General features: G+C 45.6%; 1 protein-coding gene across 3 annotated transcripts in view; it reads right to left on the bottom strand.

The window, feature by feature from the left end:
- The window catches only part of MGA (MAX dimerization protein MGA), an 872,134-nt gene that overhangs the window by 525,977 nt on the left and 319,684 nt on the right, over positions 1–26,473 (bottom strand). For all 3 annotated transcript variants that reach the window (XM_069638800.1, XM_069638798.1, XM_069638799.1), the window contains exons 7-8: positions 23,091–23,195; positions 17,560–18,209 (exon numbers count right to left, since the gene is read on the bottom strand). In XM_069638800.1, coding sequence (XP_069494901.1) covers positions 17,560–18,209; positions 23,091–23,195 — 755 coding nt within the window. The remainder of the gene's footprint in view (positions 1–17,559; positions 18,210–23,090; positions 23,196–26,473) is intronic.

Here is a 26,473-nt window from a genome sequence, read left to right as displayed (position 1 = left end):
CACAGGGTAGGACCAAAAAGATCCGGAGCACCGGGGGAAAGACCGTGAGACGTCTTGGTGGCACTATCCTCATACCCACAAAAAGAGCTGATACTGAGGAAGGCCAGAGAAATGGATCACATCAGGATGAATGGACAAGAAATTCTACTTTACCAGGACCTGGCCCTGATTACACTGCAAAAAAGAAGAGCGATGGCCCAACTCGTCAAGGCTCTGGTGGCAAAGGAAATCCGGTACAAGTGGACCTTCCCATTTGGGCTGATCCTCACTTGGGAGGGGAAACAGCGAAGAGTAACCTCCTGGGAAGAGGGCTTCAACATAATGGGGCTCCAGGACGAGGGGGAGGAGGCGGAACAAGCAAGGTCCAGCGGGGAGCAAAGGAGAAGACCTAAAGGATGGGAAACGATCAAACAAAAAAGGCCAAACACGGGAAGAGAAGGCCTTAGGAAAATGTTGTGATCGGAGACAGAAGAGGAATGCCGGGGACCTCCATGAGGCACCCACGGAAGACAACAGCGAGGGGGAAGGTGAGAATAAGGACTGCTACATAAGAGGCAGAGTCGGCGGCCCGGGACGGGCCACCATGCTTGGAATTCGGTAAGAACAATCGGTAATGTGGGGTTTAGGATCCCCCACCAAAATTTCCCCCGAGAGGTTGAAGGGCAGGAAGCACTGGGCGCAACGCCCTCGCTACACTAGGGACCCTCGCCCTGCTCGGGGGCATTCTCTTTGGTTTATGGTTAATTGTTGGGGGGAGGGGGAGTTCAGGGGAAAGGGACAAGGAGAAGGGGGACACAAAATCAGCATAGTGGCAAAGATAGGGAAGTCAAGCACAATGAACATATGCCTTACTGAATGGGGAAAATTCGCATAGTAACTTATAACATAAGGGGGATGAACCACCCCACGAAAAGGGTAAAGTTGGAGAAAATCCTCAAAAGGGAAGGGGCGGACCTCCTGCTCCTACAGGAAACCCACATAAGAACAAAGGACAAACAGAAAATCCATATAAGGGGATATAAAATTTGGGCCCAGGCCAACACGACTGAAAAAAGATCGGGGGTCCTTATAGCAGGGAGGGATGGAAGGGACGCTAAACTGGAGGACACTATGGTAAATAAGGAGGGAAGGTTTGTGTTTGCTAACGTGGTATTGGAGGGGCAGCGGCTCACTCTCGCGTCAGTATACGCGCCCAATGTGGGACAAGATGGTTTTTTGAGAGACACTCTGGGAAAACTGGAATCCTTCGCAAGGGGGGAGGTGATACTGGGGGGCGACCTGAATATGACATGGGACCCACAACTGGACAGGAGCACGGGTTGTGCACACGGTCACGGGGCACCGTCGAAACGTCTCAAACAGATGGACCAACTTGCCCTGAATGATGTGTGGAGGGAATTGAAGGGGGAGCAAAGAGGGTTTACATTCTTTTCACATGTACACAACACTATGTCAAGAATTGACTATTTTTGGGTTTCAGTTGGGCTTATGGGCAAGATCCAGGGGCTGGAAAAGGGGACAATTGCACTTTCAGACCATGCACCCCTGTGGCTTGAGGTGAAATGCCCGGGGAAACCTCAAGGGCTGTGGAAATGGAGGTTACCGGAGGACATCATCCGGGATCCGGTTACGGGGGAATCCATAAGGGTAATGATTGAAGAATATTTCACTCAGAATGACACGGGGAGGTCTCTATGAGTATGGTCTGGGAGGCGTTTAAAGCGGTGATCCGCGGGAAGATAATGGCACTGAAAATCACAAAGGAGAAGCAGAGGGCTATGTGGGAAAAGGAACTGGAAAGATCAATAACAGAACTACAAGGGAAAATCGTGGCACACCCCTCTAGAGACCTGAAGAAGACGCTTAGACATACCCAAGGTCAACTTGAGATGCTACGCACAAAAGGTGCGGGAAGGAGCCTACTTTACCTAAGACAAAGGTACTACATAAAAGCAAACAAAGCAGATAGGTTGCTAGCGAGACAACTCCGCGCAAAACAGAAAGACACCACGATCAAATGCATCACAGCCACGACAGGGGAACTTCACACGCGCACACAAGACATAGGGGAAGTGTTCAGAGAATACTATCAGGATCTCTATTCCACAGACCACCCTCAGGCAGACGCACAGGACATCTGAAATCCCTTGCCTTCCCACAAATCTCAGAAGCAGACAGGCAGACCTTGGAGGACCGAATTAAAGAAGAGGAAGTCAAAAAAGCAATAAATAACCTCCCAATGAATAAAGCCCCAGGCCCGGATGGCTTCACGGCCCCCTTTTATAAAAAATATGCGAATCTCCTGATTCCAGTCCTGACCAAGCTCCTAAGCTCATTTAAAGATAGTGGCACAGTGACCCCCACAATGAACGAGGCGAAGGTCCTAGTATTTCACAAACCAGGGAAGGACCCTATATATCCGGCTTCATACAGACCTATCTCCCTAATAAGCATCGATGCAAAAATCTACACAAATATTTTAGCCACCAGGCTCTCCCCTCTACTCCCGAAGCTAATACATCTGGACCAGTCGGGCTTTATCCCAAGAAGACAAACTCACGACAATCTGAGAAGGATAATTCATTTGGTTGAAAAAATTGGTATAAAGCAGACCCCGGCTATTCTACTCACAGTAGATGCGGAAAAAGCCTTTGATCGGGTGGAGTGGTCCATGCTCTTTAAGACACTCCACTCCATGGGATTTGGGGAGAACTTCATTGCAAGAATAAGAGCGAACTATATCGCTCCAACTTGCAGAGTGGCCGTTAATGGGGAGGTAACGGAAACGGTACACATAGCCCGTGGAACAAAGCAGGGATGCCCGCTCTCCCCGTTGTTATACGCTATCTTTTTAGAACCCCTACTTCTGAAATTAAGAGAAGCTACACATATTAAAGGGATAGACATGGCAGGCATACAACACAAGGTAACCGCATATGCAGATGATATGCTGCTTGCATTAGAAGAACCGGGCCGAACATTGGCGGCAGCTGTGGGGGAGCTAGAAGTATTTGGGACCATCTCAGGCTTAAAAATTAATAGAAATAAATCGGAAATTCTAATTTTGGCGGGAGACAGGGGGGAGATTGTCAGAGAAGCTAACACACTAAATCTCAAGATAGCAGAGGATGGCATCAAATATCTGGGAATTACACTTACACACAGGGTGGAACAGCTCTATGGTAAAAACTTCCCGCAGCTCCTCACGAGCATTCGTAGGTATATGGAGAGATGGAACCCTTTGCTGATATCGTGGTGGGGCAGGATCCAAGCGGTAAAGATGACCATCCTACCAAAACTTCTCTATTATTTCCAGGCCCTCCCGGTAGGGGTACCCAGATTATTCTTTAAAACACTGTCCCGGGTAATCTCAGCCTTTGTGTGGAAGGGGAAAACGCCAAGACTGGCTAGAGCGGTCATGTCCACACCAACCAGGGAGGGGGGCCTGGCGCTCCCTCACTTCCAGAAATACTATCAAGCGGCACAGTTAAAGGTACTACGGGAGTGGCTAGGCGATGATCCAAAACCGATTTGGGCAGCACAGGACAGAGCAGTGGCAAGAACCCCATTAGTGGAACTACTCTGGAAACAGAAACAGCACAGACACCCCAACATAGGGATAAGCGAAATAATGAAAACAACGATGGAGGCGTGGGACACGCAAACTCGAAGGGGCATAATGACCACCACGCTAGGCCCATTCACCCCCATTTGTAGAAACCCGCAGTTCCCTCTGGGGATGGAGCAAGGGACATACGATTGTTGGGAGGAGGAAGGAATAACGAAAATTGGGGAAATGTTCATCAACAATGAAATTAGGTCATATGAATCCTGCCTCCCACTCGCAGCACGCTCCACTCGGGAGAAATACAGACACGAACAACTCAAACATTGGTTGAGATCCCCGGATATAACGAAGGCAGCAACGAGAACTCTCACCCCATTTGAGAAATATGTTACGACGAGCTCAGGGGCAAAGAAATGGGTTTTATTCCTTTATGAATACACAGGATGAAGAAATTAAGTGGTCATATATGATTAAATGGAACAGCACTATGGGGTGGGAACCAACAAGGAAACAATGGGAGGACCTCTGGACTCTAATTCCAAAAATGACCAGACCTGCTCAAACAAGAGAAATGTGGATAAAAATAGTAACACAGTGGCACTACACCCCAGAGAGAGTCCACACTATGTTCCCGAAAACATCAATCTTATGCTGGAGGGAATGCGGAGAGGTGGGAACCTGGAAACACATCTGGTGGACTTGCAAAGGAATAAGGCCTTTCTGGGAAGAAGTTAAGGGAGAAATGGGCAAAATATTTCCAGATGTGGGACAATTAGGAGAGGGTGTCTGGTTGTGTGGAATAAGAGACGACATGGCAAGAAGATATAATAAATCACAATGGAGAAGTCTTATGGGTCTCCTTATAGCGGCATGGACAACAATTGCCCATAGTTGGAAAAAAAAAAAGACACCCCGCTGATTTTTTCGCATGGCTCCAAAGAGTCTGGGCCCAGATGGCAATGGAAAAAAATCACACACACAATCCAGGGAACGAGAGACAGGTTTGCAAAGGAATGGGGCGGAGTCCTGGAGTATCTCCAATCAGACTATATGGAACAGTGGTGCCCACACAACATCAAGATCTCAGATATCTTTAATGCATAATGTAATCCCTGTACTAAAGCACACGTGTCCCCAGGGAGGGAGGGGGGGGGAGTTAAGGGGGGGATGTTGAAGTTATGTTGCTTAATTGTTGTTTATCGAAAATAATAAAGACAATTTATAAAAAAAAAAAAAAAGTGATCCTAGAAAAAAATCCCAATATAATGTGTGCACTGACAAGTGCGGTTGCTCCATTCCTAAAAATGTATGAGAAATTAATTTAACTTTAAAGATCAGAGCACGCTGATCGCAATGATGAATTTGAAACTCATTAACATTGAAATGGAAATACATGTAACCAAAACACAAGCAGCTAATGAAAATGAAAAATCTGACGAGCTAAAAAAAGATAAAAGGCTTCTTGCAGAAGTAGCGAGAGCAGCTCTGGCCTTATTAAAACGAAATCAAGGTGCAGGCAGCCCAAAAGCGATACGAGAAGTTCATGACTCAACTCGCCATAAGGAATATCTTCAAACAGAGACTCAATGTGATATACCAACTAATGACGAGAACAACAGACTGTCAAAATCATTATCAGGGAAAAAAACATTAATGCTCACATCTGAAACTCAAGTAGTCAAGGGGCTCAATCGTGGTAACTCCTCAAATCCAGTGAGTATAAGTGATAAGGCACTGGGACCTCTAAGACAAAACACAGGCAACACAATCGAGGCTGATGGACCATTCACCAGACCATCGACCTCGGCGGATGCAGAGGGACAAATTGGCAATCCTGCAAGCCCTCAAAGGGAAGTGCAGGATGCCGGCAATAAATGAAGGAAATTATGCGATTTTTTGCCCTAACAAGTCTCTCTCCAGCAAAGCATGAGTAGGAAACTCACTACAAGGGAAAAAGACCAAAAATCAGACAAAAGGCAAGTGCCATAATGCCAACAACTCATGGAAATTTCTTCATAACATAGTCCTTGAATGTTAGATTTCAGTCCTATGTCACACCACAAACATCTCTGCCTTCAGTAAAATCGAAGATGTCAAATGTGCCTCTACTTCTATAAAAACAGCAGGATTAAAAAAAAAAACAAACACAACACAGGTCATAATTATAGACAACCAGAATTCCAAGGACATGGAACTCATGACTGAGCTTTTAAATCTGTCTACATATGAAACAGATGATGAAGCGGAGGAGGAGGAATTTGACCATGAGATGAGAAATGGCATTTGCATGGATTCTGAAGAGGAACTGGACCAAGCATCCAGTGAATCTATGCCTGAGCATAATGAGGATCACACACACAGTATGCAAAATCATTCCATTGCCTGAAATCAGGCCAAGACCTGATGCTAAATCGAGAAGCTGTACCTCGGATACATCCTGTTTCTGCACTATTGCTGAAAAGAGGCCAATACTAGAAGCGCAAAATCTCTTAAAAGAGCGGATACCAGAACAAGGTCGAACCCTGCAACATAGAAGTGATGAACATGAACTCAATCTGCAACCTGAAAATAAGGCACACAGCGAGAAGATCCCTCAGAGGAGTGGGCCGTCGAACCCAGAGACCAAAAATAACAGCATAGATGAGGGATGTGATGATAAAAGAAAATCGCATCACTTATTTTCTGCAATTCAAGGAAAACAAAAACCCGGCTCAAATTACTGCTTATTATTAGAGCGCATTTTACCAGCCAAAGATGGCCTTATCTTGAATAAGAAAAACGTGCTTTGTTTATCACATCATGTGCCCATTCTGAGAACGATTGTTTCGGAGGACATCAGAACGGTTGAATTTATTGAAGAAACATTGCATGATCGGGCATTCTTACATATTCAATTAAGAATGATACGTGATCACCTGCGTCTCCCCGAAATTGCGGAGGAACTGGAAAAGAAGACAACAGAATATTTTGAAAACGAAGGATCAGTGGATTGCCCGATCTCGCTCTGGGAGGCGTATAAGACTGTCCTCCGCAGGGAAGTTATCTCGGAAGTTTCGGCCTACCAAAGACGACAAGTCCAAAAGATCAAAGAGGCAGAAGCGCGTGTCCTGGAGTGCGAACGGCGAACCCTAGAACACTGCACCCAAGAAGCGAAGGAGGATCTGGTTACAACACAAGAGGCCCTTAGCAACCTGGCTCTAGACAATGCACGAATAGCCCATCAGTTAGTCCGGAGCCAAATCTATGATCGAGGCGACAAGGCGAATAAGACACTGGCCTGGTTGGAACGGCGCGAACAGACCAAGGGACATGTGCGGGCAATTGTATCTCCAGACGGAACGCTCCTCACAGACGACTCAGACATTGTTGCGGCATTCGCCGCCTACTATGAGAAACTCTACACTCCACCGGCCGAGAGCCTGCCTTCCGAACCCGCATGTTACCTTGACCAGATCGAGATCCCGAAGCTCTCTCAGCGCCAAACAGACCTCCTGAACGCCGAAATCACTGTCACCGAGGTGCAAGAGGCGCTCGCACAGCTCCAACCTGGGAAGACCCCGGGTCCTAATGGGTTCCCTACAGAAACATGGAAATGCCTCGGCGGCTCACTGCCCTCCCACATGCACCGTATGTTTCTACGCAGCAAAGAGCTGGGGGCACTCCCCCCGGACCTCAGGAAGGCATGCATAATCGTCATACATAAGCCCGGGAAACCCCCGGAGGAATGTGCCTCCTATCGCCCAATATCCTTGATCAACGGCGAAGCCAAGGTCCTCGCAAGAACACTAGCCAACAGACTGCTGCAAGTTATAGAGACCCTGGTCCACCCCGACCAATGCGGATTCATGCCCAACAAATCCACCTGCATGAACCTGCGTAGAGTTCAGCTGGCGCTAAGCAGAGCCAAGGAAATACCAGCCCCACTGGCCCTCCTGGCAGTGGACTTTGAAAAAGCATTTGACTCTGTATAATGGGAGGCTTTGTGGGCAATCATGGCTCGGATGAACCTGGGGCAAACGTTTATATCGTGGGTTAAACTCCTGTATGCACACCCGGAGGCCACAGTAAGGGTGAACGGCAGGTCTTCTCGATCATTTCCCCTGGGTCGCGGTACGAGACAGGGGTGCCCCCTCTCCCCGCTGCTTTTTCTCTTGGCCATAGAACCTCTCGCAATTGAGCTTAGGACTAACACTAATTGGTCAGGGTTCGCCTGGCAGGGGGGGGAGAGGACCGACTGTCCCTCTACGCGGACGACCTCCTCATATACCTCAGTAACCCACGCACTTCCTGCCCGATTGTCTCCCGCATCCTTAGAGAATACCAGCGCTTTGCAGGCCTTAAGGTAAACGAAACCAAAACCATTTACTTCCCGGTCCAGGGAGACGAGTCTGCGATCCCTGAAACCTGCCCATATCATGTCTCCATTAGAGAACTCAAATACCTGGGCATAAGACTCGACCCGACACTGGGTGGGTTCCTACAACTCAACTTACAACCAATAATTGACCGGTTCAATAGGGACACCTCCCACTGGCAATCACTCCCACTATCACTAATGGGCAAAGCGGCGCTATTCAAAATGTTGACCCTCCCCAGACTGTTGTATGTACTCCAAAACGCCCCCATTGCCATCCCCCGAGACACCTTCGCACTCATAGACAGACGCCTTCGCACACTGCTGTGGGGAGGGAAACCACCCAGGATCGCCCTCGAAACGCTACAGCGATCAGTGTGGGAGGGAGGCATCGGTCTACCATGCATACGCACCTATTACCTTGCAGCCCAGATTGGGGTGGTAAACGACTGGATACACGCAGATCCCACACTCCCCCACATCCGCCTTGAAACAGAGAGCATGACCCCACTAACCCCACTACAGACCCTGTACGCCACCCACGACCAACCCCCGTTGTTGCCCAAAATGACACGCCACATTTGCCGGGCATGGCGGGACGCGCACAAACTAATAGGCTGGAAAGGTAAACCAACACTATCTCAACCCCTATGGCACAACGCACTCCTCCCGGAAATAGTAAAGATGGGCCCCTTCGATCACTGGTGCGTGAAAGGGATACACACACTAGCGCATGTGATACAAGACGGCCACCTCCTTGACTTTGAGACCATGCAAGAGCGATTCGACCTCGCACCCATGGACCGGTTTCGACATGCGCAACTGGCCCACGCCATTCGCACCCAATTCCCTGATACGACAACCATACCCCCCTGTACTCCCATTGAGACCAACATCCTTTCGCAATACATTGACACCAAGGTCACTTCCACGCTCTATCAAGCACTTAACTCCTTTGGGGCGACGCAGCTAGATGGGCTCAAAGAAAAATGGGAAAAGGACATAGGTCAAATGGAACCAGAAGACTGGGTAGAGGCAGTGATGTTCCCTAGAGAAATAGGTATAGACTCCAAGCTCAGGCTTATACAACTGAAGATCCTCCACCGCACATACTATTCACGCACTGCCATGGCCAGATGGGGGGGACTGGAAGACGGGACATGCCTCGGGTGCAAAACAGAACCTGCCACGTTTTACCATATGTTATGGGATTGTCGAGTCTTACAGGTCTTCTGGGAGAACTGTATCAACAAGATCGCAGCCACCCTGGCGACACCAATCCCCAGGGATCCCAAAATGATACTGCTGGGAATCCGAGGTGAAGTGGATCTCTCGAAATATGAAAAAATATTTCTGGCACTGGCATTTGGGGCAGGCAAAAGATTGATCGCGGCTAGCTGGGGCTCTGCCGACCCTCTATCCGTGAACCGCTGGTGCAATGAGCTGGACAGATGCGCGGCCTCGGAGCGCCGGATTTATAATGCACGGGGTTGCCCCCGCAAATTCGAAAAAATATGGGGTAAATGGCTGGACGCTAACTGAAAAGTGCCGTTGAAAATAGACACGTACTGTTGTTAACATTGGTTACCTGCCTTATCCCACAAATGCCTGACGGCTCTCGGCCCGACTGGGTTCCTTTTGCTTTTTTGAAAACTGCCTTGCTACCATGATCTGATGTATGCCTTTGATTCATGTTTGTTTTGGTTGTTGTGTTACAAAACGTAATAAACAGAATTATAAAAAAAAAAAAAAGAATGATACGTGACATGTTACTCAGCAGGTGTGCGCCGTCAACCCCTTGGGGTTTCACATTTTGGAAGTCAATTTGGACTATACAATGGCTGAAACCCGGGACACCCAAAAACGCTGTGATGATCAAGATCGTTCTGCCAAATCCAATATGGTGACTTAGTTAAAGAATAGTGCGCCTACAAGCAGACCTGGGAAGCAGAGCCCCATCCATTCTGAGAAAATATAGGCCAAAAGTCCTCGAGCTCCCTCCGACTTTATACCCCCCCGTATGAACGAATGAGGGGGGTAGCAAAAAATGTAACCGAGGATCGAGCTAATACAGGAGACAAAAATGACGATTGGAACTGTATTGCTGGTGCCCTGGGTGGTTCTAACTACAGCTAATGCTAGACAACAAAAAAAATAAAAAATCTATTTCATATTGGCACATGGAACACTAGGGCTTCTCGCATCTGTTGAACAAAACATGGTACAAATTGAGATCTCTGAACATATGTTTGCAAGAAACTTGGCTCTCTTTGGTGCCTATAGTGGAGGGATATGAGATAACCTTAAATCCAGCAATAAAAAGAAAAATAGGACAACGCCCAATGGCCGGAATGATCACGTTGATCAAAAAAACGAGTGGATGCAGAGTAATCAGTACACATCGATGAACGAAGAGACAGGCCCTGATGCACACCAAGCAACCAATGGAAAAACCATAAGGAAAATATACCACGACATACCAAACGACCTACCATGAGACAGCCATAATAGGACCAAAGACCAACTACATAGCAAGACAAAGGACAGAACCACCCAGACGACTCATCAATAGGACCATGACCCTAAACTATAACCACCCACAACAGACCTAATCACGGCAGATAGCAAGGGAACATGAAACCCTGTACCATTAGCACCAATCCAGAGAGTGAGAAACAGAATAAGCCACCCACACTACACAATGTCCACCAAGATACAGCGGGAAGCACAATGCGCCATCACACAGTAACTACAACTAAACAATAGCCCAAGGAAGTCACCCCATGGAAACCAAAGAACCAACTTAAAGATAGTCATGGCAGGAGGAAACGAACGATTGAATACACAGGCTGACCTAGACAGATACACTAGGATGCCCCATCAACAGCACTCCGACCCTGAACCATTCAAAGCCTCAACCGACTAGGGTCACATTAGACAAGAGAATAGATAGTACCAACCCAGTTCCACACCCGAAGAAAAGGTTCAGACACACCTATAGATCCATGGTAGGAGATGGTAGGCACTCCATACGGATCTATGTGATTATTGCGACGGCCGAAAATGCCGACATTTACTTTTGTAACCCTTTACACCACATATATATGCGGGGGGGGGGGGGGGGAGACCCCCTGAATCCCCCCATATTAATATTATACTCTAAACACCCCCCACATATATATATATGTGGTGTAAGGGGGGTTAAAGCTGGATCAGCGCAGCACCACCACAGCAAGACGGCCCATAAGGAACCAGCAACAACCTCACCCACAGGGATACAGCCCGAACAGAACCAGAAGTACCTGACAACAAACCTGACGTCAGGATACAGACCCCACAAACCCAACCCTCGATTTTCTGCATACTTAACCCACACAAAAGTCACAACTATTTCTCTCCCAGCAATCCGCACGCACTTTACCACACCACAGCAAAAACACAAACAGCACCCACAGCACACAAGGTCTCGCCCGATCCGATACTTGCACCAAACCCCAGCACTCTGTGTATACCGAGCTGATGTTGCCAACAGCCCACCATTTCTCCCACTCTCTTACTCCCCTCCTCCCGACTAACCTTACCTGCTCTCCTTCCCATTTACAGATCCGCCCGGGCGCCTGGGAACCAATTACGGTAACGGTGCACTATATAAATACCTTTAACATAACATAACACATAATCATTCCCCTTACATACAACTGACCATAATTGAACTACCGGTTCAACTGAAGGATCTTGAGAAGAAAATGTACATCCTAAATGTGTACTGTCAGCACCAAGTAGCTGGCACACTCATTTATCAGATATCTGAGATAATTGACACCATTAAGTCTACGGAACTATGCCAAAACATCATACTTTGTGGCAATCTCAACATTGAGTGTGTTAACTCGATGCCTGTCGAAAAGCATAAAATAGGAAAGGCCAAAGGTACCAATCTATTGGCGTCTAGATGGATGCAAGAAATGGAGGCCAGGGATTTGTCATTACTAAATGGAAACATTGCAGGTGATATTCCTCCACGGGCCACCTGGAGAAGAAACCTACAAGAATCTATTCTTGATTACTTCTTCGCCTCTGAACAAATTGCCCGAAGAACCATCACTTTACATGTTATCGCTATGAAGAGTGATCATAATCTTGTAGAAATAACACTCCCTGGATAACCGAAGTTTCCCTCATCTACAGGGAACCCTTCAATAACTGTAGAACCTAGCAGAAATAGACTGAGGATGGATGCTAATAAGGCAAACAACATCACAAGAGAATTTCAAGAAGAATGGCGATAAAATTGAGTATTGACCTCTAATAGAACAATACACAGAGATCATCCAAGGTTCATGCAACATGATGTCAGAAAGCGACATGCGTATGATATTGAGATCCTAGTAATGAAAAGAGCTCTGGAGAAAAATCCGATCTATTATGAAGTGATGAGAAACGTCTAATGAAAAGGAAAGGCCAAACAAAAGTATAAAAACTGGCTAATCTCACATAGATATATTGTGGAACAGCGCAACGCAGAGGCCATGATGAGTATCCTCTCATATAAAAACTCAAGGGACTTCTGCCACAAAAGAAGTCATCATGAGTAATATGGTCTCAGAGATACAGTGGGTACATCACTGTGAGTTGTTTATGAAGAAGGGATCCACAGAAGAGCCAAGAAATCGGTGGGATATTTGCATGGATAAAGAGGACATCCTGAAGAACATCACTCAAATCAGCTCCTCTAGAGCCGCAGGTCCCGATGACCTCACAAAAAAAGGCTAAAGGAAAACCCCAATGAGTGGGACAATTTTTGCACTTTATTGTTTAAAACCATAATGACTGAATGTGCAATACCAGCGTTGTGGAAGTGTGCAATCGTAGTACCCGTATTTAAGAAAGGTCTAAGATCAGAACTAAATAACTATCGTCCAATTGCCCTCCTCGATGCGGTTGAAATGTTTTTGCCACTCAAGTTCAACATCTGACAGCTTGGATCAAAGCCACCTTTTCATATGATCCAAGGCAGACAGGGTTTGTTAAGGGTGTGGGGTGTGGGCTAAACCTTTTGGTGATCAATCTTCTGGAAATGGAGGCAATTCGGTAAGGAAGAAAGATCTATCTTGCATTCATCGATCTGGTTCAAGCCTTTGACAGCATGGACAGGGAACAGCTATGGACAAAACTGAAACAATGGAATTGTCCAACAAGCCGGATCTTGGCGATGAAAGAATTGCATTCCTGAATGGAAATAAGAATCCGCCTTGATCGCGCAGCAACCCTGTCCGCCACTATAAAGACCTACAGAGGCGTTAAACAGGGGTGCCCATTGGCCTCCATTTTGTTCAACTTATTCATCTCAGATATTGAGGTAACTTTGGGAGGGGTGTCTGCGTTTCCACCAAAGATTAACGGAAACCATCTGGGTTGGGTGCTATACGCAGACGACTTGGTCCTCTGGATTTCACTCCATCAGACTCCAACGGAAACTGTCTGCACTGGAAAAGTATGTTGACGCAAATGGTCTCAAGATAAATGCTGCTAATCTGAAATTCTCATCCTACAAAATCTTAGAGGAAGAAAATGTGTTTAAAAAAAAAGCTGCAGTGGTATCTTGGGAAAGAAGCCTTAAAGTGCGTAAACCATACTCGATATCTAGGTATGTTGCTTAACAGCAACATCAATGATGCTCCCTGGGTTGAAAAGGTAAAAGCAAAATGTAAATAGCTTGCTGCCCAATGAGCAATAATAATTCTTGTTAAAGCCAACTGTTGACTTTTATAGAGTAAAAAGCGCGCCAACCTTAATTCACGGAGCAGAATGCGCTTTGGGTAGCTTTATTTAATATGGGCATTACTCGAAAACACCTTTTGGTGAACAGTGCTGTGGCTACCGAAAGGAGTTCCGACCGCTTGCATTAGATATGAGTTGGGGCTCACATCAATAAATGTGAGAGTGATCTGGAACATGCTTTCGCTGTATAGGAAAATGATTGCTGAAGATCGGCTGCCCGAATTTAACATACTGCACAATCCAAAACGCAGCAAGAACGAAACACTGTGCCAATGGGTTGAACAATGCTAATAAACTACTATCAGGTAATATTGTCCCCATAAATAATGTTGCAATACATATAATCGCCGGGAAACGGCATTATTTATGGGGACAATAGGAGCGGGGGTTGCAGGGGTGTCCCCTGCAGGTTCCATATGATAATGTCGCCGCAAATAAATGTCACCATTCTTGAGGGGACATTAACACATGGAACCAAAAAACTCTAGGCGAGTTAAACACCAACAACAACACCTTACAAGTGAACCTGAACTTAGTTTGCAGATGGAAACAACAAAAAACTAATGAAAGAGAAAGAGAGAAAGAGAGAAAGAGAGAAAGAGAGAAAGAGAGAAAGAGAGAAAGAGAGAAAGAGAGAAAGAGAGAAAGAGAGAAAGAGAGAAAGAGAGAAAGAGAGAAAGAGAGAAAGAGAGAAAGAGAGAAAGAGAGAAAGAGAACGAGAGAACGAGAGAGGTCCGAATATCCAACAAGAAGTAAGGTTTAGAATACCCCTTGGGAGAGTGAGAAGGTGAAGGAAACAGAATCGCAACAGACTGGGAGGACTCAGAGTGGAGAAGAAAGACTGAAGGAAAAAAGAGAAGGAATTCCAGAGTGGGGAGTTGTGGGGGAGTGGGATATAAAAGGGAGAGAGAATATGAAAAATGTTTAGGTTACAATAGGGTTTCGGACAGAGGACTGTACTAGAACTTTTGTAGACCTCCTGACGAGCACCCTTTTGACCTTCTTCTTTTATAGAATAGGGCTTCGATTTATACATACATGGAAAGGGTATTTTCGACTTCCAAAGAAAGAAATTACTCTTGAACAATGCCTCGTTGTCAGAGTCCTGATTCTGACATACCACGTTGCGGAGGAAAGAGGGTGGGAAGCAACCTAGGATTACATTTCTTTATACTCTGTAAATATATTAGCAAGGGAGTTCTTTCTAGGGCTTCCTCTCCCGATGGGTGGATTTCTAGGGCTTCCTCTCTCGATGGGGAAAACAATCAGAAGAGAGAGTGGTTTGTTTGGAATACTTGGTTTGTCGGTTTGGAATACTCCTAGGCACCACAATTTGGCCGACCTAGGCAGGCTGAAGGGCATGAATTCTTACATGGGTAGTAACCCATTTAAATAGTTTAAGAAGGCCTCAAAAGGTGGACTACTACTAGACATTGGTGAGTGATAATCGACTCTTTGCAAGTAAGTGTATGCATGTGCGTGCTCGCGAGAGTATGCACAGAGCAAATGACAAGTCGCTCACAAGTTTACATTTCTAGCCCTGATTTAAGGGTATTTATATTATATTTAATTTTCCAAGGTTCACAGCCTGAAGAAGGAACATTCAAAATAATTGAATTTATAAAAGGAACAATTACTTGATGTTGGATGCTCTATAGTGGGGTACATCAAAGCGAATGTTGACAACTTGATATCCCCATCTACCACTAGGAGAGCATAATTTCTGAATGTTATCAACCTAGTTACATTAAATCCAAAACCCTATATTTGAGAGCAGTACAAGTACACACTTTGATATGATGTTAAGCCAGTGAAAACCATATGAGACACAGGATCCTTTGCTATCAGCATGCAAAATAAGACAAATATTTTCAATGCACATAATTAACATTGTAATTTTTTCACAGCAGAGTATTATATGCTTTACTCAATTAAAAGAAATAACATATGAACCAAGTTACATCAGTTTATATTCTACACTTCTTTATGAACTTCTAACACAACTTAGTAAAATGTGAATCCAACGTAGCATATTCATTTATGTTTATCACACTGTTACAATGCAGCTCTTTTTTGTAGTCACAGCATAACCTCCCTCACAAGCGTACGTCAAAAAAAGTCAGCAATCCACGCACACAGATGTTTTGTATAGTTATCAGATTGAAGCTCATTTGTAACATGCATGAGACAGTAATGGCGGCACATAATAGAATCTTAAGCCAGGGTCAGTGAGACCCAATGAAGGATCCAAGGTATTCTTTCATGATGCAATTTATTACATAGATAATTTCCCCTCTCTATTCTAAAATAATTTGTAATCAATCTTGTATTAGGATATGATGGAATTCTAGATTTGTATTTTGAAGACACTCGCAATAGAATGCTTTGTCATTGTAAACCTCAATGCTGCACTTTGGTTAAATCTTCTGAAATCACCCAGGTTAGTGCTTCTTCCTTTAGTGGGATACATTCATAGAAATAACTGCTTTACAGTCATATCAATAAACATATCTACTGGTTATCCGATGAGGAACCATGTCATTAGGGTTTTTCATAAATAACAAAACTGTGTGAATTTGGACTTTTTTGTGAAATATGTATGCACAGTAGCCATTCTCCAATATTAATCACAAACTAGAGGTAAACCGTTTTCTAAAGTAATTCTCAATTGTGTTTTTACATTCAATTACAGAATACTCTCAGACTAAAGTAAGCAGCAAAGCATGTGTTGAGGCTATGAGGTTATTGAATGAAGTCAATTATTAAAATGGTTGATAAACAAAGGAATCTTTGCAAAGGAAATATTGATTGAATGATGTTCATAAATTAGAATTCAACAACTCAATTACCAAGGAATTAAATCACCCAACGGTCACATTACAATCAGAAATCCATCCAGAGATAAAAATGGATATTGGAGATCTTGCTATACGAATTACCAAGAACAATGTTATTAATAATGACAGTAAACCGAACAAGAGTAAATTGTTCAGTAAAAACAAAAAGATGTCTAGGTTCTATTTGAAAGAACGTTCTGCACAACTACAAGCCAGATAATGTTTTTAGCTTATATCAAACAAAGGCTGCCAGCAACCATTGGAACTACACAACAAATAGTACAAGGAAAGTCATACACACACACAAAAAAGGAAGGTCTCCCTTGTAGGGGTGGGGTTGGGGGTTAGGGACCATAACCCTGAGGGACTTTGGATCTCATCAACAACGAAACAAACCACACATAGCCTCACACAACAGCACATGACAACTACTGACTGAAAAAAAAAATGAAGAAAAATAAAAAATTCACAAGTACACTCAGCTAACGCTAACGGTGTTAACCGAACTGAAGCTGCCAACGGCACATCACAGCTCTCCTGAACTTTCCCCCACTCAGTCCTACTAGCTTACCCTACCTTCTTGCTTTTCAGACCTGCCAGAGCACCATGGGACCACTCCGGTGGCGATAGTGCGAGGTATAAACATCCATTGATATAACATCAGCAGCACAATTGCGCCCCGATTATGCCTTAAAATATGGCTCATTAGGGGAAGTAGAATAAACCAGGTCTGGACTTAATAATACTCATAGATTTTGCCACAGACGCATAGAATGCAACTTCCAGACTCACACTGAGCGCTTCTGAGAAACAGATTATAATCCACACCAATTGGCAGAAATTAAAGATATGGTGCGGAAGGGGCTTGGTCATGCCCACTAGGTGGCAGATTTAATGGTTAGTTGATAATAGAACAGGAGTAGAACATAGGAGTAGGTCTGCAGGTAACTGACATGTGGTTGATCAATGAATATTGCAAAACAATTAGATTTGATTGCAAATGGGGGCCTGTGACTTACCTGAGCGGTGAGTAAAGTAGCCAGCGATATATCGGCTCGTTCCTCAGTGATGTAAGTACGAGATTTTCCATCCCAAACAGCACATTCCTCAAGGTCAAACAACTTAAGATATGATTTGGATATTCCAGGTGGTCGTGCAGAATTTAGTTGCTGCTGTTGTGCCTGAGCAAGGTTAATTTGCCTGGGAAACAAGCTATCCTCCACAATTGGCAACAAAAACATGTTCTCTTGCCTTGCTTGAAGATGAACCGGCTGATGTTTGGGAGTTTTCACTGGCATATTAGGCATACTGGTCTTTTCCTTCAATACAGGAGAGGGAAGTATGCGTCTATACGCACGTTTTGCTTTGGTGCTTGCCGATGCTGGTTTATTTCGTGGTCGAGGCCTCTTCGGACCAGAAAGTGAAGAAAGGGGCTTTAAAGTGAAAGTGCCGGATGGGGCAGGGGTTGGCTGCTTCTTCAGGACACTATCCAGTGTTCGAACATAGCTAGTGCTTTTAATTGGTAGCTGGTAGCTGACTACAGGGGCATCCACACTTGAGACAAGGTCCAAATCTGTATCCATTAACTTTGCTTCATTTTCCAAGTACTCATCTAGTTTGTCACTGCAGAAAGCTGAACGGTTTTTCATAGGACCCCCTGAGGTACTTCCTATTGTAGAGACAGAGCATTGACATATTAAAATAGCACAGGCAGACAATACAAATATGTGCCTTTATTAAATGCACATCTACCAACAGCGACAAGCAAATTTAGCAAAAGTATTCTTTTATGAAGTTGGCAAAAATTAAAAGAACAAAGCTACAAATGGAAACACACTGCACAGTGAGAACATACTTGAAGGATGAAACGGGAAAAATTTACTTCTGTAATTTCACTCAATATCCAAAATGTATTTGAACAGTTGGTAGTTTTAAACTGCCCATTTACTAGACCAAAATATATGTACATGTTCAACAAACTAGAGCCATTCCTACACATGATTCAAATAGAAGTTACCCAATCGGTTGGTGTACTTTCGCTATTCTAACAGCAACTGCAAGGTTTGGAAGGAAAGTCCATCTCTCGTCCTTAGGTATGGTAAACAACCTCATTCAAAAATTCATTGAAAATTCTGGGAATGATCAAGCCAACAAAGCGAATGGCAGTATGAGGAGTTTTTGGTTCATATTGTTCTAAACCAGCTTTTTAAAAATATTCTAGCACCCCAGGACAGTGAAATTAAAGTTTCACAATGTAATCACCAATATCAAAAAGAGCCAATCCCAATTGACAAAGGCACAATAAGAAAAGCATACAAAAAAAGAAACATGCGATGGGTTCCCACCAGGCTGACTATTTAAAAATCTTTTTGGGTACATTACTAGATTTCAAGTCTCCTTCTGTTAAGAATTTGTAAAAAAACAAACACAAAAAATATATGGCTAAAGCGTGATTGAGATGCATGCAGGTACAACTTTGTTAAAATGTCTGGGTGCAGACTATTTTATTGAATATTTTACGACGGATGTGTGTTTAACGTTTGTGAGTTACGCTTTCCAGAACAAGGATGACAGGGTAATTTATAGGTTGATAAGGGAACTATTGAAGCACTAGTGGCATAATATTCTAATGCAGTATTTTTTATGTGCTCAATTTATCTCTCAAAAATAGATTGTAGCAACATATTTTGTCCACATTTTCAAGAGGTGAACTGCCCAAAAATATTGTACACAAGATACTTCTTGGACAATCCTGGGAATTAATCTTAGTAATAGACAGCTAAATTAGAACACTATATGCAACACCATTTCGAAACACTGCCAGTTTGTTCTTAGGTTGGATGGGTACAATCCAAAATTAACATTGGGCTCCAGTAAATCTAATTTCTTTAGGGACTCTGGGTAATGCCTTGCTGTTGTACCAAAGGAAAGGAGGTGGAATGTCCAGCACAACTGTATATTGGTGATGAAGGGGCAGCACAGTGATTCGCCCTTTGTTATGCTGGTTTTCATTTGAACGACAAGTAATGTTTTAAACCTTGTCCAGAAATACCTAGTAAATGGTCATTTGAAAACTACAAAGGTAACTTCAAAAAAAATGTCCCGAATTTGGTTTATGGAGCTGAAAATTCCCCACTACTGATGGTGTAGAATTTTGTGCAAGAAATAATAGGATTGCCTGTGTCCAGCATCTTGGGTCTATAAAGCTGAAATTGTGGCCAAGAAGCAAATATTTAAAATCTGACAATCCAGGGACACTCCATTAGTAGAGAACCATAAACAAAATAGGCAGCCTCACAAAATACAAGCAAACTATACGATCTGCAATGATTTATATATTCAATTGTAGGGTCGCATTGCCCTTTCCTGTATGCAAGCTATTGTGGTGCACAGCTGTCTTTTGTTCAATATACCCATGGGTAGTTTATGGTACAAAACGGAGTCAGCAAATAAAACTAGGAATGTTTCATGTGTGTTTGGATATTTAGTGACAGTACTGGGAATACATTATTTATTATATTATTATCCAATGTTGAAACAACTACGAGTCATTAATGTTGGATAGAAAACCCCAATCACGAGTGTGTTAGTGGGTTATGGCCATTAAAAAGCATGGAAATGTGGGGGCTAGAAATACAGATTAAAAACAAGGGGCTCCAGTGGACGTGTCCATTTGTGTCCATTTGTGCAATTACAAAACAAAAAGCCAAGTGTGCCATCTGTGTCCATGTTTCTATAATGGCTACATTATTGTTTTAATTCCGGATCTATTATTTCCTTTAACCTTTTAACTTCCATGGGTTTCCCCCCCCCAGGGCCAAGGCCTTTTTTGGCGATTTCGGTATTTCACCATGCAAAGCCTTCTAACATTTTCTCCTTCATTAACCCCTTAAGTGCCAAGGAAGAGCTATCTCGTCCTTGGCACTGGGGAGGTAATCCCAAGGACGAGATAGCTCGTCCTTGGCACTTAAAGTTAGTTGTTGGAACACCTTGCTGGCCAGTCGAAAAAGTGCAGTGCATATTTTTGCTTCTTTTAAATCAAAAGAAAAGCAAGCTCTTGCTATTCTAACTCACACTTTTGGCTGCTAGCTTTCCATTATGTAATTGAACTGCAGCTAGAAGCCATAAGTAGGAGTTAGCCTAATATTTATTTCTTGGCGATTTAAAATGTACCACATGCACTAAGCATCACCTACAAGGAACTTGCCATTGCTACCGTTGCAGTCCCCTACTTCCTCCCAGGCCCTCTGCTCTGGTCACCCACATCTCCTCCAAAACTCTGACATCCTGTCCTCTGCTCGCCCACCTCCCCCTTCTTTTGCCTCTCTTGGCCCCCTTCTCCACACCCATAGATCTCTGGAGTTGTGCGCTCTATGAAAATCTCCTCTAAACAGGTGCTCCCGTGCTCCTCCAGAACCATCAAAGACAACCATTGCCTCTCTCGCCCCAGCCTTGGCTGACCTTAGCAACCACTCATGTGCCACGCCACTGCTCCTTCCCATAACCCCTGAAGCGCCACCTTGTGACCCTCTCCTAAAAAAAAGGCCATCAGCTCACCCTTCTTGCCCGGCTAACTATCGCTGTATCTCTTATCACCCCTTTTTGGGGCAAACTCAGGGAGAAGCTGGTCATCCCCCAGCTGACACTCCACACTGAAGAGGCTGGCTGCCTCCATGACCACAAGTCTGGTTTCAGGGCATCCAGGGACATGGAAACTGCTCTCCTGAACACCTGTGAGGATCTACTCTCCAATATGGTCTCTAACACTCCCTCTGTTCTATTCCTCCTCGATCTTTCTTCTGCCTTGGACACAGTCAACCCTTCCATCCTCAAACCGTCTCCATATCATCCTAGGCATCACTGAAATGGCTCTGGCGTGGATTACCTCCTTCCTTTCTAGCACACCATCCGAAGTGGAAATTGTTTTTTTTCTCTCATTTACCTCACTCTTTACCTGTGGCGTCCCTCAGATCTCTATCCTATTGCTATGGCTCTTCAACATCTACCTGACTCCTCTGGCCCACCAGATCTCTACCTTTTCCCCTCATTTCCAGTGTTATGCAGACTACACACAGCTCTCCTTCAAGCTGCCATCCTCTACCCCCTCTGCCTACTCCCTGACTGCTATTCAGGCTTGATGCACTGCCAATGATCTCTGCCTTAATGCCAGTAAGACAGAGATCCTTCTCATGGGGACTCCTGTCCCTTGCTTCCTCCCCCACTCTCTGGCCTGACTCCCTGGGTCCCCTGCCCTCACCCGCCTGAGAGAGGAAAAAACCTTGGGATCATCACCTTCGACTCCTCTCTCTTTATCTCCACACATCACGGACCTTGAGAATTAGTGCAACTTTCAGCTGCACCTCCTCAGGGGCATCCTACCTTTCCTCACCTTCCCCCAAGGAATCAAAGTCTCCAGAGCCCTGGTTCTCTCTAGGCTGGACTACTGTAACAGCCTCTTCCTCAATCTTCCTCTTTCCTCCCTTCACCCCTTCAACTAATCCAGAATAGGACTGCAAGACTTATGCTTGGCCTCAAGCCCAGGGACCGCATCTCTCCAGCCCCAAAATCTCTCCACTGGCTCCCAGTGATCGCAAGGATCAAATTCAAGATGCTTTTGCATCATCCACAAGGCTGTCTGGGACCTCTTCATCCAGTTCTCACTCCCAGCAAGAGTCCTTTGATCTTCTTGCTCCAACTCTCTGCACGTCAAACGTTTCTCCAAGCAGAGAGTGGGAGGTAGATCCCTCTGCTCGGCTGGTTCCTCTATCTAGAACTGCCTCCCTGACCCCCTCAGACTCAAGCCTGATCGTTTTAAGTACTGGACATTTCTCAAGACCTTCCTTTTCTCCTCTTCCTTCCCTCTCCCCCTCCTGTGCTAACTCTCCCTCTGCGACTAGGGCTTGGTCCCTTCAGAGTCATACAGGGGTCAGACCACCCCCTACAAATCCTCCTAGCACTTGCCTTTGGGCTCCCTTACCTGTACTAGCCCAACCTGGTCCTTACTGTCCACCACACTCATTCTCCCTTCTCCCCTTTTCCCCAGGCACTTGGATTGTCACATGGCCAATATAACAGTTTATTTTTCTTTGGTTCGCTTGCCCCACGCCTTCCCCCCCCAGCCCTTGTCTTGTGGCGCCTGGAAACACTTATGTATATGTGCCATACAAATGTCCAATAAGTGGGCGAATGAAGAATAATATTTGCCTGACCTTGTGTTTACAATTATTTTTTAAAAATTACATTAAAAAGAAAAGTGATTAATGATCCTCCAGCTTGATGCAGCAGAATAATCTGAAGACCATGAATTCGTTAGGGTTTACGAGGAGGAGAGTTGGGTGACAGAGTATGTAACAGACCAGTTCCTTTCTAATTTTTATCCACAGCAGGACCAGTTAACACTGTAAAATAGGCTACATTCTGCAATACAGAATTAGTGAGAACTAAGAAGCAAGATGGCTCAATAAAATAGGCCATTTAACTACAGAAAGTAAATTACAACAGCATGTACAGAGCAAAGAGGAAGCAATTTAAGAAACATTAGGTCATTTACCTTCACTTTTGGGGGGCGTATTTGTTGAAAACTTGTCCCTCCAGCCTTTGATCTTTGTAAAGTCATTGGTTTTCCCAGTCCTCGAAATAAAGGGGTGTTCAGTATCTAAAGAAGGAAAAACACAGTTACTGATCATTAAGAGTAAAAGGTATCCTCCTGCAGCAGTTAATCACAGAAGTAGTCTCCTTCCAGATATAATCACTATATACATGAAATCATAAAACTCATGGCATGTGGAAGAACCAGATTGATTGATTAGTAGGTTATTTATAATGCGCCTATACACAAGTGCTTCAAGGCGCAACCAGGCACGGAGGGGGAAAACAGGGGAGAACAAGACAAACGTTCTAACTACACCTAGTATCATTTAGATTGTACAAGTGCGCAGACAAGAAGAGCAGGGGACAGAAAGGGGGAGAAGTGCCCCCAGTGGAACAGTGCCCTAGGTTAAGTGCAATTCAGTGTAGAGGGTTATCTGTGAGATAGCCAATTTATCCAGGAGTTTGCCCATGAAAGGAGTAATAGAAATTAGGCGATAGTTTGCCGGGATGGAAGGGTTGGCAGAAGGATTTTTGAGAAGTGGGTGCACAAGGGAGTGCTTGAGAGGAGAGCGGAAAACTCCAGTGGCAAAGGAGTGGTTGCAGAGATCAGCCAAGGCTGAAGCGAGAGAGTCAATGTTGTCCTTAATGGTTCTGGGGGGGAGGGAGGGCCAGGGAGACCTGGTTTGGAAGAGACTTTATAGACCGGACTTGTCTGGAAACCTCATCAGGTGTGACAGGAGAGCGTGAGGCGAGGAGGAGGGGAGAAGGGGCGGCCAAGGAAGACCTGAGAGAGGTGGAGGGAGGGTGGGGAGAAGAGGACAGGATGTCCTGAGTTTTAGTGGTGAATTGAGAGGCCAGGGGGGTAGCAGAGGGCCTTGGTGGGTGTGGTAGAGGAAGATACTGCAGCAGTGTTGGCCAGCTCCTTGTAGATTTTAAAATGTTTAGATGCCGCAGAGATGCAGGATTGAATGTAGACTCTTTTAGAGAGGATGGAGAGTCTATATTGCCTTTGAAGTAGGTGGCAGGCCAGTTTGTCAGAGGGTGAACCTGAAGCTCCCCCATTTCCATTCAGCTGCTCTGCACTTCCATTTCAGGGCAGCCAGGTCGGAGTCGTACCAGGAATTGCACTTTTTGGCATGCTTCAGGCGGATCCTCCTCACAGGGGAAAGGATATCAAGAGTGTTAGAGATGAAAAGGTGAAAGTTGGAGAGGGCTGTGTCTGGATGTGAGTCAGCCGCAGGAGTAGATGGAGGAGAGTAGGTGGAGGCAAAGGCTGTCACTGACACACTCTTCATGGGTCCAATGACCATGAAGGATGGTGGCAGGGCTGGCCGGGAGATTACCAGGGGAACTGGAAGCTTCAAGTGAGAAGAGCGAAGCAAGTGGTCAGTCCAGGAGAGAGAAGTAGTGAGAACGTTAGAGAGAGGAATTTCAGAGGAGATGAGAGCACAAGGTATGTCCGGCAGAGTTGGCCGGACCAGAGGGTAGAATGGAAAAGGAGAGAGAGTCGCTGAGGTTGCGGAAAATCCCTGAGGAGTCAGGAGAGTCCAGGTGGATGTTGAGATCCCCAAGGAAGAGACGCTGAGAAGCAGAGGAGAGAAAAAGTGATGTCAGCCCGTTCAGAGAGGAAGAGGGTGCCCTGTAGAAGGTGATCATGGTCAGAGAGGAGCCAGGAGAAACAGAGCCTGAAGGCCAGGCATTCAAAGGAGGAGTAGTCTTGAGTGGGAAGGATGAGACAGGAATCCACTCGGGAAAGATCAGGGCCACTTGGCCTTCGGGCCTGTTCTCATATGGAGGATCTTGTAGCCCACAGGGAGACGTGTGTAAAAACTTGATGGAGCTGGCATTAAAGCATGTCTCGGTATGAGCGAGAACATTAGAGCCAGCAGTTCAAGGGGGTCGCAGATGTCAGAGAAGTGTTTGACAGGAGAGCAACAGGTTAGAGTAGCAGTGTGGAGCAGGTTGCCACTTTTGAAAGACTTCCGGGGAGGGGGACAGGGGACCCCACCGGAAGTGGCAGAGGAGACTGGGAGGTAGAGAGAGGAGGAGGCAGAATACCAAAGGAAGACGTGGATGCCAGGTGGGTAAGAGAGGTGACGGCCAAGGGAGGGGAGATAGCCAGGAGAGAGGCATCTGGCAAGGGAACCAGAGAGGCAGAGGATGAGGGAGGCAAGGGAGACATGAGAGCCAGAGCTGGCAAGGGAGCCAAAGTAGTGGAGTTAGGGGGTGGCAAGGAAGCCAAGGAGGTAGATGGCAAGAGAGCCAAAGTAGCAGAGTGAGGGGTGGCAAGGGAGCCATGGAGGTGGGTGGAAAGGGAGCCAGAGTAGCAGAGGGGGGAAGAGGGAGCCATGGAAGATGATAGCAAAGGAGCCAGGGTGGTGGACGTAGGTGGCCGAGGGGCAAGCAGAGGGGTAGCCGGAGTGGCAGAAGGAAGAAAGTTGATGAGGCAAGGGAGGTATGTCCTTCTTAAGCTTCTTCCTACCAGACTTAGTGAAAGGAGATGGATAGGAGATGGAGAAACAGTTTAAGAAGATGGGAGAAATCGAGAGTGCCATAATAGGTGTGGGAGGGAGGAGGAGCGGAGACACTTGGCAAGGCTGAGCAACTGGGGTGCAAGGGAGGGGTACAATGGGAAGGGGAGGGAGAAGAGAGAAGATAAAGATACACAAGTACAGGTAACCGGCTAAAAACAGTATGTTACAGAAGGGTAACAACTTCTACAACAGAGTACAGAGAACAACAGAACAGTCACAGGATAGGAGTACCAACAGTGGGAGCCGGCTCAGAGCACACTCGGGGGAGAGCTGGAAGCCAGAGTGGGGGAACTTAGAGAAGAGGAGAAAGGCCTATTGGAAAAAGCAAATCATGAGAACAGAGCCGTAACCCAATCCAGACTGTAGGGGAAAGTAGTTGCAGGGGCCCACAAGCGTTCACTAAAAAGGAAAAAGCAGGAGATGCGAGAGGAGTGCAAGAAAACAGTAGTAGTAGTAGTAGTGAAGAAACAGTAAGGCTACCCTGGAAGAAAGGGGCAGCCTAGTGGATGTAAGGGACACAGTGCAAGGTAAGGAAGAAGACGCATTGGAATGGAAAATATGCGCAAGGTAAGGCAGTTTAGTAGGATGCACTAATGGCTGCGCCCTCCCATCTGCACCTTTCCTACCTTGCGTTTTCTGCTGATCGACGGCTGCGCTGCATGGTCGCACTCTTCGGTCCGACATCCCGCTCAGACCCATGCGCCGCTCAACACCTGTGCTGCTCAACAACATGGCTTTGTCCTGAGAGGGCTTTGCTGCAGAGGTGTCTCACCCACTAGTCCCCGGGGATCTGTCATCCGGATGGCCA

Source organism: Ambystoma mexicanum, chromosome 14 (genome assembly GCF_040938575.1).
Source record: "Ambystoma mexicanum isolate Mex_15411 chromosome 14, UKY_AmexF1_1, whole genome shotgun sequence".
NCBI lineage: Eukaryota > Metazoa > Chordata > Amphibia > Caudata > Ambystomatidae > Ambystoma > Ambystoma mexicanum.
Note: the sequence above shows the minus strand (reverse complement) of the source record. Positions and strands in the feature narration are given on the sequence as shown.